We start from the raw sequence: 18230 nt of genomic DNA, 5'->3' as shown, positions 1-18230 counted from the left end.
GATGGGGAATAAATATCATTAAAAGAATAAATAAAGCTATATATTAAGTTCAAAAATAATAATCTCCTTTTAATTAAGCTCTAAACAACTGGATTTACATCTGTGTTTTAAATGGAGCCTATGAAGAAAAAATTGAGGGAGAGAAAAAAAATCTCGTTGCACGGTAGGCTTAGCTTAGAGGAGGAACCCATAAGCAAAAGTATCACACATTCCTCACATCACCACTCAAGCAAGTTTTTTTATTTTTATTTAATTTTATAATAAAGTACAAAGGAAAATAATAAAAAAAAAAATGGATGGAATGGAAATAAAAGTGCAGCTTTGCAAAGTTGTTCTTGACTACAGCCAAACTCTAAATAAAATATTAAATCTTTCTAAAGGTATTCCACTAAAAAAATAAATGAACCCATCATCCTCTACATAATTTCTACATTTTATTTGGTTATTCTATATTCAAAAAGCTCTCAATAGTATATAGCGTGACTTACAAGTGATGCTGAAAGTCTCTGGGGGGGACACAAGGTCAACACCAAGTGGGTGCTCAGCCCTGCAGCTGAACTGGGCGGATGTGTCTTTCTTCTCAGCAGAGTAATGCAGGGTGGACGCCACATTCGACAGTTGAGTCTCTGGTTGTTTGACTACCGTCTCATTGATCAAAATACCTGAACGCAAACATACAAAAGGGAGAAAAATCAGCACCAATGAAAACACCTCTTACATGCACCGCCTGACAGAGAAACAGTTCAGAAGCAATTGCCCAAAGGATATGCTGATATTATAGTTCTAGACATGAAAGGAATAAAGAATACGCACGGTTTCCATCAGACAAAAGAGTTTTGTTGTTCTTCAGCCAAACGATTTTGGCAGCTGGATTAGCGTGCTTTGCAAAACAGGTTCCCAGCTGTGGAATAAACAGAATTATTTTAAGAACCAAACAGATAAATCATAAAAAAAATAAAAACAATACAGAAATGAGAAACATAAAGCAAGTTTCAAGTTCATACACTTTTAATTTTTCCCACTTTGTGAGGTCACTTCTTTTCAAAAAGAGTTGTGCATTATTGTGAAATAAATTGGTATGTTTCTGCATTTACATTTAAACTCAGTCAGTATTGTGTAGAATCAACTTTTTCTCACTCTGACCAGGTTTCCTGTTCCAAGTAAAAAGCACCAAAGGCATAGTCCAGCCTCCACCATGTTTCACTAAGAAAGTTATGGTTTCAGTTAAAGGTCTGACATTTTTGCTCATTCTTATTTGCAGAACAGCACATGACCATGCAGCTGTTTGGCTGATGTGATCTGGTTGGTCTTTATGCTCAGGTTAGTTGTTCTACTGGAAGGCAAATTTCCACTAATGCTTCAAGTTTTCTGATAAATCCCCGTCTAGCAGTCAGATTATCCTTCAGTAATTCCCTTCATTTCCTCTAATCAACTCTGATCTGCTACCATCACTCTGCTAAAAAAAGCCTCCCAACAGTATGATTTAACCACCACCGTATTTCGCAATGAAGATTATTGTTTGAAGTGTGGTCTGAAATTTTATGCACAATTTTCCTCTCAAAATAGTCAAAGATTAGCCTGAGAATTTGGAAAAGATTTTGTAAGAATTTGTAAGTTTACCACAGAAATAGATTTAAGCCTATCTTGGCTGTCCAGCTGAACTTTAAGACTTTAGAAGCCTATAACGAGTCTGAAGGGTACGTCGTCTGTATTTAGTTGTTCCCATAAATTCGGGCTAGCTTCTGTCTCCAACCAAAAAAAATAAAATTCCAGTCACTGTATGGTATATACTCTAAAATTCTAACAAAGTAAATTGGTGTGCAGTTTCAAAGTGACAACATGTAAAAAAAATAAAAAACTTTAATACTTTTGCATGCCACTGTAGTCATACACCTCCACTGAAAATTCAGCATCTTATTCATATTTTAAAATGACCAAACATATTAGATTTTTTTATATATTTTTTGTGCCTCCACAGCATTTGAGAAGTAAAAGACTTTTCCAGGCAGCAGACCATGAAATGCTCGGAGCGTTTCTAAAGCCCATCCAATCCTCTGAGTATTCTAATTGCTGTAGGGAAGGAGGGGTTCTGCTCTTCACTAATTTATGAGAATCACTTCAAAGAACTCATTACTGTAGTAACATTCATGGCCTCTGCTATAGGTCCCGAGATAGCACAGCACAAATCAGGGACATCCCTTGATGAGTAGCAGCCAGAAATAACGTAGGTATGGGCAACATTTATCATAAAATAAACTTCACCTTTGTGCGTTTGCCAATCTCCAGTGCTTCTGCTTTTTCAGTTATAAAGGGAGCTTCAGGCAACTCTGCAATAAAGAACAACAAAAAAAATGTGTTAATGAAAAGGTTGTTAGCAGAGACAACTGTTGCTGCTGCTGTCAGTCAAAGTAGAATTTTTAGGGGCTATATTATGCTTTCTATTTTAGTGCTAAAAAGATGTTTGTGCATATGAAGTCTCCAGGGTAACTAAGCTTTAAATCCAAAACAAATTCATTTATCCTGTCCCAAAGGACACTGCTTCTGAACTGTGTGAAACTCCTTATTCTTCACATGTAATTTCTTAAAGGAGCAACATCATGTTAGAGGATATTTCTATTATGCCAATCTCATACTCAATTAGACCCGATAATGAATACAGGTGCATCTGAATAAATTCTATTATCATGGAGATGTTAATTTATCTAACCCAGCTAAATGAGCTGGCTGTTCAGAGTGCTGTAACAGTGCATATTAACGGCTACAACAGGAAATGTGTGGCAGGAGAATGTTCGTTATCAAGAGCTTCATGAGAGTTTTAAGAGCCATGACACATAGATATCTCCAGGACATGGTCTACAACTGTGGCATGGCTTTTGGGCAGGCACTTCTGGACATAAAACATCAGAAGATTACCTCGGCTAGTGGAATTTTAAAAAGAAAAAAATATTTTATATTTCATAGTTTTCAGAACTGTGCCTCAAGCTGAAGGCTCATAGTTTGGAGGAAGAATGGAGATTCATACACTTGATTAAAGTCCAGGAGGGGGTTTGTATAGTGAGAGGATTTGCAGAGTGGTGTCATCTGCTAGCTTTGGTCCACTATGTTTAATCAAATCCAAAACTAGCATGGCTAAACACCAGAAAACTATAAAGCATCTAAACTTTTCTTTGTTAACAACCTTCTTTGACATATTGATTTTTTTTTAGCCGGACTTGAAACGTATTCACCCCTCCAAAAATAAAGGGTAAAGATGGTACATTTACACATAAAAAAATCTATTGACCAGATACCAACCATTGGACACAAGTGATTTTTTTTTTTTTTTACACACAAACTGCTTTTTTGCCACTCAACTGAATGAGCGGGGACAAGGGGAAGGCACAGTAGACTACATCTGCTATGTGTTATTTCACATAAAGAAAACATTAACCAAGGTTGCATCACAAATGTGTCGTTGTTATGTGCATCTCAAAAAGAACCGCCTTTAAACTCTTGTTTTACTAATGCAACAAAATGTTTCAGCAGGCATAGAGCTGGTCAAGTCTATAAAGTAATACAGCTAAGTTTTAATGACAACAGAGCGCTAATCAATCAAAAGCAACTTTGCTCAAGTTAAAGTTGGAAAATTCAGTGATTTTTCTGCTTTGGGTTTTTAATAAACCCAAAGCAGAAAAATATTCCCACTTTTTCTTTATGTGTTTATTTATCAGACCTCGTATCGATATTGCAATATTCACCATAGGTACCATTTAATTATTGTGCAACGCTAATGTTCAAAGGGGTTGGCATGACTAACTTTAGATGAAATTATTATTTGATATTTTTTTATATTTGTGTAATAAGGACGTGATTTCTGGATTTTCATGAGCTTTACAACCACAACCAACAGAAATAACAGAAATACACATTTAAAAGATAGAATTCTGTGTGTAATGCAACTACATAATACTCTACTGTCAGATTTTGTATTCAGGTAATTAATTTCTATTTTCATGGTATTGTACTTTATTAAGAAGCACCTGCAGTATGGAAGAGAAAAAGGGGTCATAAGTCAGAGAAGAGCAGATTAAGCTCAAAAACAGGGTCTGTTTTAAAGTTTGTGAAGACTTTTATAACAGAAGAGCAATGCTTATACTCACTCTGGATTTCCAGGTTAACTATATGTTGTTTAATATCTCCGCCAACCACAACCATGCATTTGAAGGTACGCTGGTCAGTCAGTTTGGCATCTGCAAGCAAGAGGCTAAGGTTTGCTGCCATGCTGACTCTGTCCTTATATTCACCAACGGCAGTGACATTGGCTTCCTCCTTCTGTTTCTTGACCAGAAGGTTGACCTCCTGCTGATCCTTGTACTGAAGACAAAAGAAGAGAGCACTTGTTTGTGATCTGCTGCATGTTTCCCAATTCAAACAAGAGCATGCACAATGTCTAGCCTCCTTTGCTCATTTATAAAGCGAAGACATATAAAGATCACGTGCATTCTAATTCATATCCCCTGCTCCCAGATGTTGAGACATGAGAAATGGGTGACAGACGGATGTCACCGTAGTGAATCCATTGACCTCCTTTGTGACTTACATATATCCATTTAATCAAGATGAAGTCGTCCTGTATATTGGCTTCAGTTTTGCAAGGAATCGCAACCATTTCCCCATATAAGCCGAAAATGGTTTCCAAACCTGTGACTGAGAAAAAACAAACAAACAGAAAGGAGTTTATAAACATTTAATTCAAATTCTAAGACAGGAAACAAATCTAGAAACAATTTTTGTATAATTTCTAGAGACCCTAACCAGTAACCATTTGATGTCAGCGCTACAAGGTTTGCATTGATAGCAATACTCTTTTATGTAAAAGTTGTTACTGAGTGAAGAATACTTTGAATTAACTACTTCACAGGGAGGAGGGTCAATAACATGTGCTTCATTTATTTTATTTATTTAGAATTATCAAATAGCATAAGACATACAAGCATTGTTTTACAGACAACACTCCAGTAATAATGGTAATCCCATTTAAAATGTGTATAAAATCTGTATTTTAAGGCCCCTTCACTAAATTTCCTTAATTAAAAGTACTCAAATTAAAGGTGTAGTGGATGATTTTTCGCAAAATTTTGAAAAAACCCACCCTCTCTACAAAAATGCACATGCACAATCCTGTATCTGCACCCATTTCTCCTTGTCCACTCTGTTTAAAAGTTGCTGTTTGCATCGCTCATACAAGCTTAGTTTCGAAAATACGATCTGCAATTTTTCCACTATGTAAGTGAAAATTGGGACGAGCGCATAGAACAGCCTAACGTAAACAAATCACCAGAATGATTGACAATTAGGAGGACCACTTATTTTGATGATCCATCCGGAAAAAGTACATCCTCCACTATATTAAAGATTTGTTTTGATGACTTTTTACTCATCTCTACCAAATGTGGAAACATTGAGCATCATGTTGTAAATTTAGAATGTCATTTTTTATTCTCCACTGTTATTCACAGTAAGGTGCTGCTTAACCTCTCATATCTAGCATTTAATTTTCTAAGAAAAGTATCTATTTAATTAATAGTCTTTATTGTTTAATTTGTTAATGCATTTAGCTTTTATTAAACACACACAATTCCTTGATAGTATGACATCTTTTTGCAATACCTTTCACTTCTTTAATTCCATTCAAAACATAGAGACAGAGGGGTAAACTGATAAAAAAGAAGTCCTTCAATGGACTGTGATGATGGGTTAGAGCCTGAGGGCCGGAGGGTAGAGGAAGCTGCCATAGCCTGACTGGAAATGAGTCCATGCTCACTTCTTTGGCTCTCAAATTTACATTTCAGACTCTTCAGAGTTCAGGCTTAGGTAAATGTGCAAGTGGGCGTGCGGAAGCACAAATCTGACAGCTAAAATCCCAAACAGCTCTAAAGCAGTTCAACACATGAGAACAAAGCAGTGGCCGGCCTCCTTCTTACCTATCTGCTGAATCTGTGACAAGTCAGGCTTATGTATTTACAGGGAAGGAATAAAGTTACTTGAATATCTGGATGTGCTCATTCAGCTTTGAAATTGTCTGACTTGTGTTACTGCAGAGAGGAAAAAAACTTACAAAACAAAAGCTCATTTTAAGAGTTTTGCTCTGTTTTACTCCAAAACCACTGAGGCTTTAAAGGTTTCATCTACACTTGGGCAGAGTAAGAGTGAATTCATTTGCTGTGTGCATGAGACTCATTTGAATCCTGTTTGAATGAAAGTAAATACTTTTACTATGGTTACCATTGTCTGCGCTGGGACACAGTTAAAACTGGGACCCCAAGGGACTGTTTGCGCAGCTCATGTGATGTAAACATAAGGTGACACGTTTAGAAATAGTTGTTTCCTACTTTGTATAAAGTTAGAATTATTACACCAGTTCATAAAACAGTTAATGACTGCAGTGATTTGCAGTGATTTATAACTAAACGAGGGGAAAGAGAAAATCAAACAGTCTGCCTGGAGTCAGCATATTATGCTCTCATTGCAACTTACTTGGCACTCAACCAAGTTCCAGCGCCAACACTTGTCGCTCATCATTATGAGCTGTCAAACAACTACCATTCTGGTTTTGGAACCAAACAGAACAACCTGTTTTAAAAGGCCCCAAAACAAGAATGATGACTTAATGTAGACTAGTTAATTACATCCGTTTGACACAAAGCCAGTTTGACTCACAGTCTTGGAGCTTTTGAGGGTGTTTCAGCCGTTTTCTGGCTTCTGAAACTTCTCTACCCTCTGGCTAAATGTTGACTTCAAACTTCTGCTCATACATTTGGGGAATTGATTTTCTACCTTTGTAGGGTATAACACAAAATGTGTCTATCTTAGAGACCAGAAGAAAACTTCCCAGTCGTGTGTAACGCTACAGACAAAAATGTACATGTTGTATTGTAGCCACTATCGTTTGTTATCTTTTAAAATCCTATCTTTCCCTAGGTATGACTTAGACAAACTACATCTATTTTATGCAGTCTGAGAAAACATCACAACCTGCTTTGATAATAGCCATCAGCACTATTTAGGCAATGGCTGGGTCAATGCATAAAGATATACCAAAGTTTTCAAAAAGTTGCCCTTTTAGAGGTGTACATGTCATTATTTTTATATTTAAAAAGTCTTTTAATGAGATGTCAGAGAAAGCAACAGAATTATTTGATATTTATTTGCCTATATGGAGCAGAAAAATGCCCCTCTGCTAAACTTTTCAGTTGCTTGCATTAAGTACATAATCATGTCTGGAAAATTGTACATTGTGGAAACAAATATCTCTTTTAAGGTTCCAATGCAGGCTCGCTTCTTAGGTAGACCAAAAAAAATATATAAACCAGCAAATAAATGTTTGAAAAGCCAATTCAGAATTTTCTTATTAAAGGTAACAGGCCATGCAGTGGCAGCAGCTCTATGACCCAGCCAATCAAGGTCACCTGTTAAGTCAATTGTGCTAACACCTTTAAAGCATCAATTTTTCACTCCCAGGTAAAATTCTCCTGAAGTTATTTGTCCAATATACAACTCTGTAAATGTCTTAGAAGTTTATTTTAGTTTTAAACTGCACTGGCTATCAGAAGATGCATTTGGTATTTAATCCTTAAGACGGCTCTAATAATGTTATAGCCCTTGTAACGTCTTTATAAGCTCCACATTTGTTATCTATTCTTGTCTATTAGTGCTGTTCAGTTAACTTTAGACTTAACTTTTGATTTTTTTAAGGCTACTGGAAATGTTTCAGTGCCCTGTATGTTTGAGATCCAATTTATGTTAAAAATACCTAATAGGTTAATGTTTAAATCTAAGCTTTCCTTTTCAACTTGAAGTTTATTGGGTCATAATTGCTTATGATACTTTAAGTAGACATTTAGTAGAGCTGCTGTCAAACTTTCGCCTTCCCTTGTATGTTGGTTTCTGAAATAGTCCATCTTAAGGGTCGTGGTGGGGCCAGTACCTATATTCGGCAGTCTCTGGGAAGAGAGGCGGGGTACACACTGGACAGGTTGCCAGTCTGTCGCAGAGCAACACAGAGGCACACAACCATGCACACACATTCACAACTAAGGAGAATTTAGAGAAGCCAATTAACCTAACAGTCATGTGGGAGGAAGCCAGAGTACCTGAAGAGAACCCACACATGCACAGGGAGAACATGCAAACTCCAAGCATAAAAACTCCAGGCCAGGAATCCAGCTGCAAGGCAACAGCACTACCCACTGCTCCATCGGGAGCGCTAAATTGCACTTGCAATGTAATTTTTGCACATCCAATAATTTGGCATGTTGCAAATGATCTACAAAGATTACTTGGAAAATGTTAAGCTGTGCAGGATGAATCATCAATACTTTTCTAATGCTAACACCTACATCTGGATTTTTTTCTAGTTATTGAAGAGATTAGCCCAGTTGCCCATCGACCAGATGACATGAATTTTATGCTCTGATTCCCCTTATTGTCCATGACACCTTATAATATCCTCTCCAATACTTTTAATTTCTTGTACCTTTATAATTTTATCAAAATACTGCATTGCCATATTCTGATATGAGCATATGCCCTTCCATGGACATAGACTCTTTTTCTACAGGATCCACCTGAAACACTACAGTAGATAGCTGGTTTGAACGCAGCATGCTGATGGAGCTATCCCGTACGCTCCTATTTTGCCTGTCTGATGGAAATCTAATGAAACGTGCAGGTTTCTGATCCAACCAGAAATGATTGCACATGCTGGGTGGAAGGGAAAAAGGCTAATGGAGACATTGTGAATATATTGAGAGGGGCCTGGTAATGAGCTCTCTTTGGAAGACAGGGGGACATGTTTTGCATATGTGTCAAGTTTGATGACATCCTGCTACATTTCATGTTTGGAGGTATTTAGGGTGCCAGAAATAATCTGTCACTATCTTAATTGTTTGCTCCACCTGTGTGCGCTGGTGATGTAAGAAAAATATTCTGAATGCATTTCCCAATGTGCTAAAGGCAATGATTTTTCTTTTTTTTTTGGTATGCATTGTGTGAACAGGTATTCATTTTGTATCTTAAATGTTGAGAGATAAACCTCTCTGGAGAAATTGCAGCACAAACTGCTAGGATCAGTTTAACAAAGGCTCATAAAAAATAAAAGTAAATTAAACTGAGATTACACCATGAGCACAGCAGAGATTGAAAAGGTTATCGCTCTTCCTGTTTAATAGAATTCTCTCCATTTAAAATTCAAACAGATTTTTCTTTTGGAATTTAAATGAAGCTGCATCCCTGAAAAACTTTAAGAGAGTGTGCATTAAGCAAAGCCATTATCTCTGTAGATTACACCATTACAGAATGAGAACTAATCGCACATGTTGAGTTAGAGACAGCAGAGCTCCTACTGCTTGCTGCGATAAGGTAATCCTTCACAACAGAAGTAGGCGAACAGTCTTGTGACAAACGCTTTCACACATGCTTACACACAGTATATAATAAAAACAAGTCACTACCTGCAACAGTTGTCTATACCATAAGGGGATACTGGCAAAATTGCAAGAATAGGTGTAGAAAACAGTAATATATGAATAAAACAACAGATGCTTCTAGAAATGCTCACCTTGATCCGTTCTGCCCCGTTTTCGACAGATTAAAAACCCATAAATCCACAGAATATTAGAACAGTGAACACACCGTAAAAAGGTACACAGTAAGATTACTAATATGGGATTTTAAAACCAGTTTACAAATTAAATTTTGTCAGTTTTCATATCAACTAATACAAAAATTTGGGAAGATACTTTAGATATTCAATCCTTTCTTGTATTATTGATCTTATACTGTAGAAATAGATTTGGCTAAAACCAGCTTCATCAATTAAATTAAATATAAAAGGTTCAGAAAAGAGAAATAAAACTCTGATTTTTACAAAAACAGAATACTACAGTATTTGACCTTATTGAAAAAACTTACCATCTAGATTTAGGCTAAGAAAGTCGTTTACAAAATTCTTATTGTAACGATTCTTCTAAGGGTCAGTTTTTAAAAGTCATTTTAACTGGGATTAAAATGTTTAAAAATTCAATATGTATAGTAGTGCCCAATGTAATTGTAAAACTTTTTTAAAAAGTTGATAGTGTTACTGATGAGTGTGTATCTGACATCACAGTATGCATGAATGGTATTCATTTGAAAAATTCTGCTGGGAACGTAAAACCTGCCATGAACTCAAGTAGAACTTTGCTGATATTCTAAGGCTGTGTAGTTTGGTGTTAATAATTGGAGAGATATTGGAAATGACTTTCTAGGCTAATAGAGGTGAATATCTTTGTTTTCCCATTTGTTCTTATTTTCTTAAGACTGCCCTGTGTTATATTTCTGCCTTTTTTAGATCTTTTAGTCTACTTCATCTTGACAGACAGGTACTATGGAAGTGATTTTGTGGTTCTAAAAGCTCTTTCAGTAATTAAGCAATCAGAGAATGTCTGCATATTGAACTCAGCTTTTCAAAAATAGTAATTATTCAAAGTAAATGTATGACTTAAGATTTTCCATATAAGACCAGGCTAGTTTGGTTTTTAGTGGTTTAAGTTTTTCCATTCATACCTGAAATCATTACTTCCGAATTGTTTTCTGTATTAAGGCAGGTTATCCTTTTCCATTAAGGTTTTTTTTGGTGACATCAAATCAAAGACGTGAAACAAAAAAAAATATGCAAAAAAATAAATAAATCTGTAAATGTATAAATACTTTTTTGCAGCACTTATCTTGGATTGTGAACAGTCAACTCACTATAGATACGAACGCAAAGCTCAAATGGATTTGGTAAATGGATTTCCTTGAGCCCGATCTCAAAATCTCTTGATGATCCTGCTGGCTGTCGAGACAAAAGGTTCCAGCTCAATAAATCTGGGCTTTTACAAATCATAGAAGGCCATTTTAGTTCTCTGAACCAAAAATAACATTCCTCCTAGGGTTTTATCTAAATTCCACTTCAGTTATAAAATCTGAGTTTTCATACTGGTCACAAAAAAAAAAAAAAAACTTTGCTAATGTTCCCACAAAAGGTAAATCAAGCAATTGACAGGTGAGTGATGGAGACAGAAGGCAGCACCACAGGAGATACTTTCATGTTCCTGATTAAGGCACCTCTATCCGTGAGAGGAGACAGCTGACGACAGCTCAGATAGAAGCTCGCCTGGGAAATCAGCTTCCACCCTGCAAAAGTCTCCACATCCTTGTTGTGCTACCTTACGCCTATACACTCCCATATGTGTGAGTGTGTTTGTGCATGCAGACGTGCGTGTGCCTTTCACCTACAACATCCCCAAGAAAACGAAGGCCCAAACTTATTAAGTGCCGAAAATGAGGCTTGCTCAGTGAATAGAGATCCCATGGCGCATGTCCACAAAGACTTGACGGCAAATAGCCTCGCTTCAGAGGCAGTTCAGTGTAGAGGGGCAAACAGACCCACACTGGCTAGATCAATAAAACTCAGAGAAAGGCCAGATTCTCCTAGTGAACTGCACTTGCCTAAGGAGAGAGAAATCAAAGAAAGCCTAACCTTCCGTGACATTCTGCTTCTCGTCCTTGTCTTTCCTTTAATAATTCAACAAGTGTGGAATTTTGATTAACCGCACCAAGTACCTCGAATGAGAGAGATCAGTGATTTAATAAGCTCAATCTCTAAGTGCTTGCTGTCAGGAAAAATTGCCGTCACACAAGAAGGTGAGAGAGGTTTTTTTGGAAACCTGAACAGCCCATCATCGGAGTCCCCAAAGCATCCTTGTAGCTATCTTCCACCATCTGAGCTCTGCTGTTTTGTCACACCTTTCACCCTTCACAAACTCAGCCAGCTCATCTGTTACTGACTATGACAGACACATGACTATATTGTAATTCTGCTCCAGCATCATGCTCAGGAAGGGTATAACATCAGCACACTGAAGAGTGACATAAAAAAAAAAAAAACACAAAGCCACATTCTCACTATCTCTCTGTCTCTCTCGAGGGAAGAGGTGTAATCATGTCGCTGATGGATAACTGACAGCGGGGCTCGCACAACATCCCTCTCAGACAGCTTCTCTCTCTTTTTTCGTAGCGAGCCGAACCATCGAGGCACCATTCCAACCGTCAACACTGTATGCTCTGTAATTTAGCTCTTTCCTTCCCACTGTAATTGCCTGTCACTGTCTTTGGAGCATAAAACTAAAGCCATCAGCTTGTATTTTTTAACTGTCAAGAGCCGGTGGGCAAAAAAAAAAAAAAATTCTCACTCTTTACAGCTGACTGATTTTTAAACATGTAATGAGAAAGAACGCTACACTTTCACGGGTAGGATTCAAACTTTGCAGCCATGCAGGGAGCATATCTAGCAGGACTGTACGTCAGCAACAGGAGCTGCTCTGTGGAATCAGCCGTAGGCCAGATTTTCTCCTTAACTGGTCTCTACCAGGGATTGGCTGGTCAGGAACTAATCAACTAAATCTAGGATAAAAAAAGGTATATATGTCTTTTTTAAATGTTTTTTATTTCTTTTTCAGTTGTAAACATGATTTCTGAATGCTGAATACTTCGCCATCTAACCAGCAGATTTCATGTTTTTTCTTGTAATATATGGGTGAATAAAGCCCCACAGTGGAAAAGGATTTTCAATATGTGACACATTTGCAAAAATGTTCCTATTTTACCCCACAGTACATGCTTCTGTGCACTGAATACAACACAAAAACCTAAAGATCCCTGACCTTCTATTTGAAAAGAAGATCAATTTATAGACAGAAGAGTTGGGACAAAGCTTTCATTTTCTGACAAAGTTTCCCCCATAAACTCCATCTGTAGCTTTGTTGGCTGAACTAGGCCTGTCTGTTTTTTTTTTTTCTATCCTTTTCTTTGGTTTTTAATAAGTGATCCACTCTCTGTGGATCCTTATCTATAACTTCCACATTAAACATTGTCTGAAGTCGAACACATTTATTAGCTTTATGAAGAAAAAGAGTGTGTGATACTGTCTAATACTAATATAACACTGCATTCATGCGTTGCAATGCAATGAAACTACAATGAAATGTGAAATTAGTCTCAAGAAAAGCAAAGCAATTTACTTTCGCACATTAAATGCTACAGTATATGAGTAATTTCACACCCAGATAGGAATGGAGGATTAAATCCACTTCCAGGATTCATAGAACTGCAGCCATAAGGATGTTTTTTTTTCTTCTTCTTTTTTTTGGTTTTAATGTTAAACTATTTCTGGAAATAAATCAGTATTTAAAAGTTACCTTAACATGTTACCTACTTTTTGTCACATTGTAGGAAAAGGCCATTTTACAAACTAAACTCACTAAAGATTCAAGTTATTATTTTAGTTGGGAAACTCAAGATGAAAACAGTGAATATCATATTTATGAAAGAGCAATAAATTAATATCACATAGTGAATATGTGATAGATACCTGCTTATCATCAATAGAAAATCCATCCCATAATAGTAACAATAATAATGACTGTAATAATAACACAAAAATCCAATCAAGAAAAAAATAATATTCTGGATAATGTAGACAGACGCTGCAATCTCTCAACCTCTCACAACTACTATGCTAAGTTGGTGATAGGGTTTGACCAACTTTAAAGGGTAAAGGTTACGGTTTAATAGGGTTAGAGTTACAGACCAAATTCTGGCTTTTTTCCGTGGTCCTTATTTTAAATAGGTAATCTAAACATGCATCAATACTTACAGATATCAACAAAAGACTTATATTGTGATACGTTTTTTTCAGCACTATAGCATAGCCCACAAAGTGACCGTTGATGTCCATGTTACATTAATAATTAATATGCATTCACAGCTCTGACTTGATTATTGTATTTCAAGCATCTTTGCAACTATTTATCCCACAATCATCAAAAAACTGAATACATTTAGCTAAAATTGCATAAAAATGATTGATGATTGTATTTACCTACATGAAATGCTTTGAGCATTTTCGTTGACTAAATTAGGCATGGTGCAGTTTCTGGTGTTTTAAAAGGTTTGTGTTTTGAAAGCAGCAAATTATCCTTTGTCAAACATTTTTATTTTAGGTTCATAAGAGATATCAGAAAAAAAAATGCTGGAGGGAGTGGAGTTTCTACAGCGACGCGTAAGTGTAACACTGTCCATCTTTAATTTGTAGCAAGATAGTCCCATTTTACAGCATTATTTTTGGCACAGGACCTGCTGCTCCACCTTTCCTATTCCTGAATATATATAAGCAAGATTATAAGAAGCTGTATTAAATCGGTAGCTTTGGGGCCAGAGCTGCCCCAAGATATAAGCAATATCTGTGTTTTCTGCATGAGCTGTGCTTGCATTTAATAGAGAATAACTACCTCCAAATATATCAAAAGGTAATACCCTTTTTCTTGTGGCTGCTTGTGACCAAAATATTTATCATTGTACATCTTCCTCCCAATAACTGCACTGCAAAAAATTTATGTAAATAAGTATTTTTTTCTTAAAATGAGGATGTTAGTGAGATACTTTGGCAATGGAACAATACAATTTATATTCAAAATAAGAAAACAATTGCATAGTCGTATTGTAAGTGCATATTATCTTATTATTTTATTTTAAGAGTAATAATACTGATTCTATTAGCAAACCATCTTGTTTACCAACTCAAATTAAGGGTAAATTCACTTAATTTGAGAAATGTTTAGTTATTTGTAGATCGTTTTTGTAATTTGTGATGACATCAGCTGAAAGTACTCCACAAACAGATCCACTTAACGAAATTTAATGTACAACTCAATATTGAACATATGAGCATATTTAAAATTTGATAAATCTTATCGATTAAAACTATAAAGAAAGCCAGGAACATGAGTTTCGGTTTGAAGAACTCAACTACAATTATTGAGCAGAGAAAAGTGTTGGGTTAAATATAAAGGGCAGCTCATAACATCAACAGCTACAAGGTAATGACAAAGATCTAACAAAAGCAACATCAGACTCAGAGCCTTAAACACACCAAGGTGAATTAAGACAATAAGCTGCATGTGGGCTGACTGCAAACACAACCTGGGGTGACCCTTATATACAAAACAAACTGAACATGGCATGGGCACAGTCAGACTATCTGATCAGAGAGTAAAGTCTACTCAGAAGGTAAAATGTCATAGTATTCTTTGCAATAAAGGAAATACATTACAAATATCAGAATTCAGAATAAAAGTGATAATTCTGTGAGAATCTCATAGTAATCCAAACAGCGTATTTACTATTGATCTGCTCCTGCACTAATAAAAGCATTGCCTTAGCTCTGAGGTATGAGTTTTTAGACCACATGATCTTCATATTTTTCACTTTTTAAGTCACTAAAGTGTGCGAGACAAATAATTCTGTGTTCTTTTTAAGAAGGTGTGTAGACACAGCAAACAGGGAGCCTGTGCAGACTGTATAACACAATGCCTCATTAGTCCAAGCCCATTAAACTTAATGGCTTCTCTTCTTCACCCAAGTGGCGAGGCCACATTTCTGTCCACTCTCTGTCAAAAAAAAAAATCAGCCATGGATTTTTAATAAATTAGTTAAATTATGAAAATTCTGAATATACCGGTATTTAAGAAAAAGATTTAGATTATGTGTGCATGTAAGAGGATTTAGAAAACATGAGTGCAACAAAAGACAGACTGTTCTTAAGTCTGTCTATTGGAGACCAGCTGGGGGAAAGAGATTCTTAAAACAATTTCAGAAGTTCTGAACAATGATGATCTCTCTAGACAGAAGCAAAGACTATACCCTGCTGTTTAGGAAAAACATCTTTCAAAGGCGGAACATCGATAGGCCTCTTTCTCCCCCTTGGGCAAAGAAAACAATGTTCATTAGCTGCATCATGTGTGGTCAACAGACACGTACAGACCACAGCAGGCGGGAACGGGGCTAATGCACCGCCAGCAGTCTCACCTGTCGAGATCCTATTGTTGCTCTGTGACTGAAAATGCTGCCTCTGTGTTCTCTGGTTTCAAATTTGTACTGAGGAGGCTCTTAAACCTGCGCGGACATGCTGAAGAGAGATCGGATTCTGCCTTTGTTTCTCATCAGGGAATGAGAGGAGAGGACAAAGACAAGAGAGGAGGGCTTGGGAAGGAGGAGGAGATTTATTCTGTCCCCAGGCTTATAGGTCACTTGTGTAATTACTGGCTGTAGGTGCTCAGAAAAAACGTGTTGTTTGAGTAAAAAAAACACAAAAAAAACACAATTGGGGATTACTTAAAGGCTGCACTAAAGAGCAATGTTTTATATTTGCACATGAAAGGATGGGAACTTTAATTAAAATACCCAATTTAACAATGTGTTTATATAGCTCCCTTTTGACTTTTCACTTGAAACAATTGTTAAATTAGGTTAGATATTGTTGAAGTCACACATTTCCCCCAGAAAATGCAGCAGAACTGGAATTTACAAGAAGAAATATGACTACAAGCCTTTATTCAGGTTTCATGCAGTAGCCATGGCTACAATTGACCAAAAAATAAAAATAAAAAAATAGTAAGCACAAAGTTCCATGAAAATGCATTTTCACTCCTATAAGCCTACATACATACAATCCAACACAAATCACTAATACACCAATGGTAATTCAACAGGCTTAAAAGATAGGGGAATCTTTGGAAAGGACAACCATTGTTTATAAAATGGATGATGTTACTCTGGTCAGATAAAACCAGAATTCTTTTTTTTAGTCTAGAGGCAAAACACGCTGTGTGATGGGAAACCCTGGAAACACAGTTCTTACTGCGAAACACGGCTGTGGTACTTGTTGCATAATGAACAAAGAAGGGGCAAAAGTTCACCTATAGCAGGAAAAAAAACTAAAATTTCATCTGGAGCTACAAAGAAAAAAAGGTTTAGTCCAAATTACTGTCCTTTTTAAGACTGGCCTAGTCAAAGTCCAGTAATGATTACTTTAGTAATCTGTGGTGAACATTTAAAAAATGAAAGCTCTTGGATATTGTTCATTGAGTTGCAAAGAGTGCAAATTTAGCGACAAAGTACAGAAACTATTTTCTGCATCTAAGTGTACAAAGCTGGTAGAAAGATAAACTGTAAGAGTAGCTTGTTTGTTGGAGTTGCAACAAATGATGGTTTTATTTGGGAAGCTTTCAGACTTTTCATTGTAAAAAATAAGAGTTAAATAATTCATCCTTTTCTTTCCACTACAAATTTGTACACTACCCTTCATTGCTGGATCACATAAAATTCTGATAAAAAAACAAAACAAAATCAAGTCTTAACATTATAAAAGTACCAGAGTTTTGCACGGTAGTAACATCCTTCTGGTTTGCTTATTTAAGCAGTAATGGTAAAAGGAAAAAAAAATCAACCTTAATGGGACAAACTCTGCTCACAGCCTGTAAAACTGAAACACATTTTCTTTTTCTTTTTATTCCTAGTAGATAACGTTTATACTCTCCCATTTTTCAGAGTATGACTGACATTCTGTAGAAAATGACTCACATCATGGCTGGCTTGCTTCTGCATCCTATGATTTTCTGCAATTCCCAGAATACCTGTTGACAGTCCCTCAAGAACAGGTAAAAAGTGTTTGCACCTGCTGTGGGTTATCTGAGTGGGTGGAGAGCACAACAGCACAAGGATGGAAAGAATAGGCCCAGAGGAAAATGAAGCACCACTCCTAAACTGAAAACACAGGACGTCTCGTGACTCTACTACATTCAGAAGCATTAAGGAATATCATTTTCTCGCAGTAAAAATCTGAGTAATAAAAGTTAACGCAGAGGTACTGAAATACACCATAATTTTTAAGCAATGCTTCCACTAAAAAACGTTTTCGTTAGACCTTACTGAGACTGAAGTAAACGGATTACGACATAAACAAACTGCATGTTCTTGGTCCCTCACCTGTGATCTAACTATATCTACTGAAGAATTATTTTCTTTTTCCATCTTTTAACTTATCCCAATTTCAGAACCCCTGTTCTTTATTTAGTTTATCACATCATCAACTTGTTTTTTTTTTACATATGTGCAACTCGAAATTAAATTTTGAAATGATGATTTATTGAAGGTAAAAAGAAAACCAATTACCGGGGAGTGGTTAGGTGTTTGCAACACCCTTGTCAAATAATTTACATCATTGTGGTGGAATTTCCTCCATTGTTCTTTGTGGAATTGTTTTTTTTTTATTCAATGCTCCAGAGTATAATACTAGCACTGCCATGTCTGCCGGTAGGTCTCTTCTTCTT

The 18230-nt window shown here is 36.4% G+C and overlaps 1 protein-coding gene across 2 annotated transcripts in view; it reads right to left on the bottom strand.

Moving 5' to 3' along the window:
* Positions 1 to 18230, bottom strand: part of alcam (activated leukocyte cell adhesion molecule) — a 61246-nt gene that overhangs the window by 18578 nt on the left and 24438 nt on the right. For both annotated transcript variants that reach the window (XM_015372618.1, XM_015372625.1), the window contains exons 2-6: positions 4580 to 4686; positions 4140 to 4353; positions 2263 to 2327; positions 814 to 901; positions 489 to 662 (exon numbers count right to left, since the gene is read on the bottom strand). In XM_015372618.1, coding sequence (XP_015228104.1) covers positions 489 to 662; positions 814 to 901; positions 2263 to 2327; positions 4140 to 4353; positions 4580 to 4686 — 648 coding nt within the window. The remainder of the gene's footprint in view (positions 1 to 488; positions 663 to 813; positions 902 to 2262; positions 2328 to 4139; positions 4354 to 4579; positions 4687 to 18230) is intronic.

Source organism: Cyprinodon variegatus, unplaced genomic scaffold (assembly GCF_000732505.1).
Source record: "Cyprinodon variegatus isolate N-32 unplaced genomic scaffold, C_variegatus-1.0 Scaffold4, whole genome shotgun sequence".
In the NCBI taxonomy this organism is placed as follows: Eukaryota; Metazoa; Chordata; class Actinopteri; order Cyprinodontiformes; family Cyprinodontidae; genus Cyprinodon; species Cyprinodon variegatus.
This window is presented reverse-complemented; position numbering and strand designations above follow the sequence as displayed.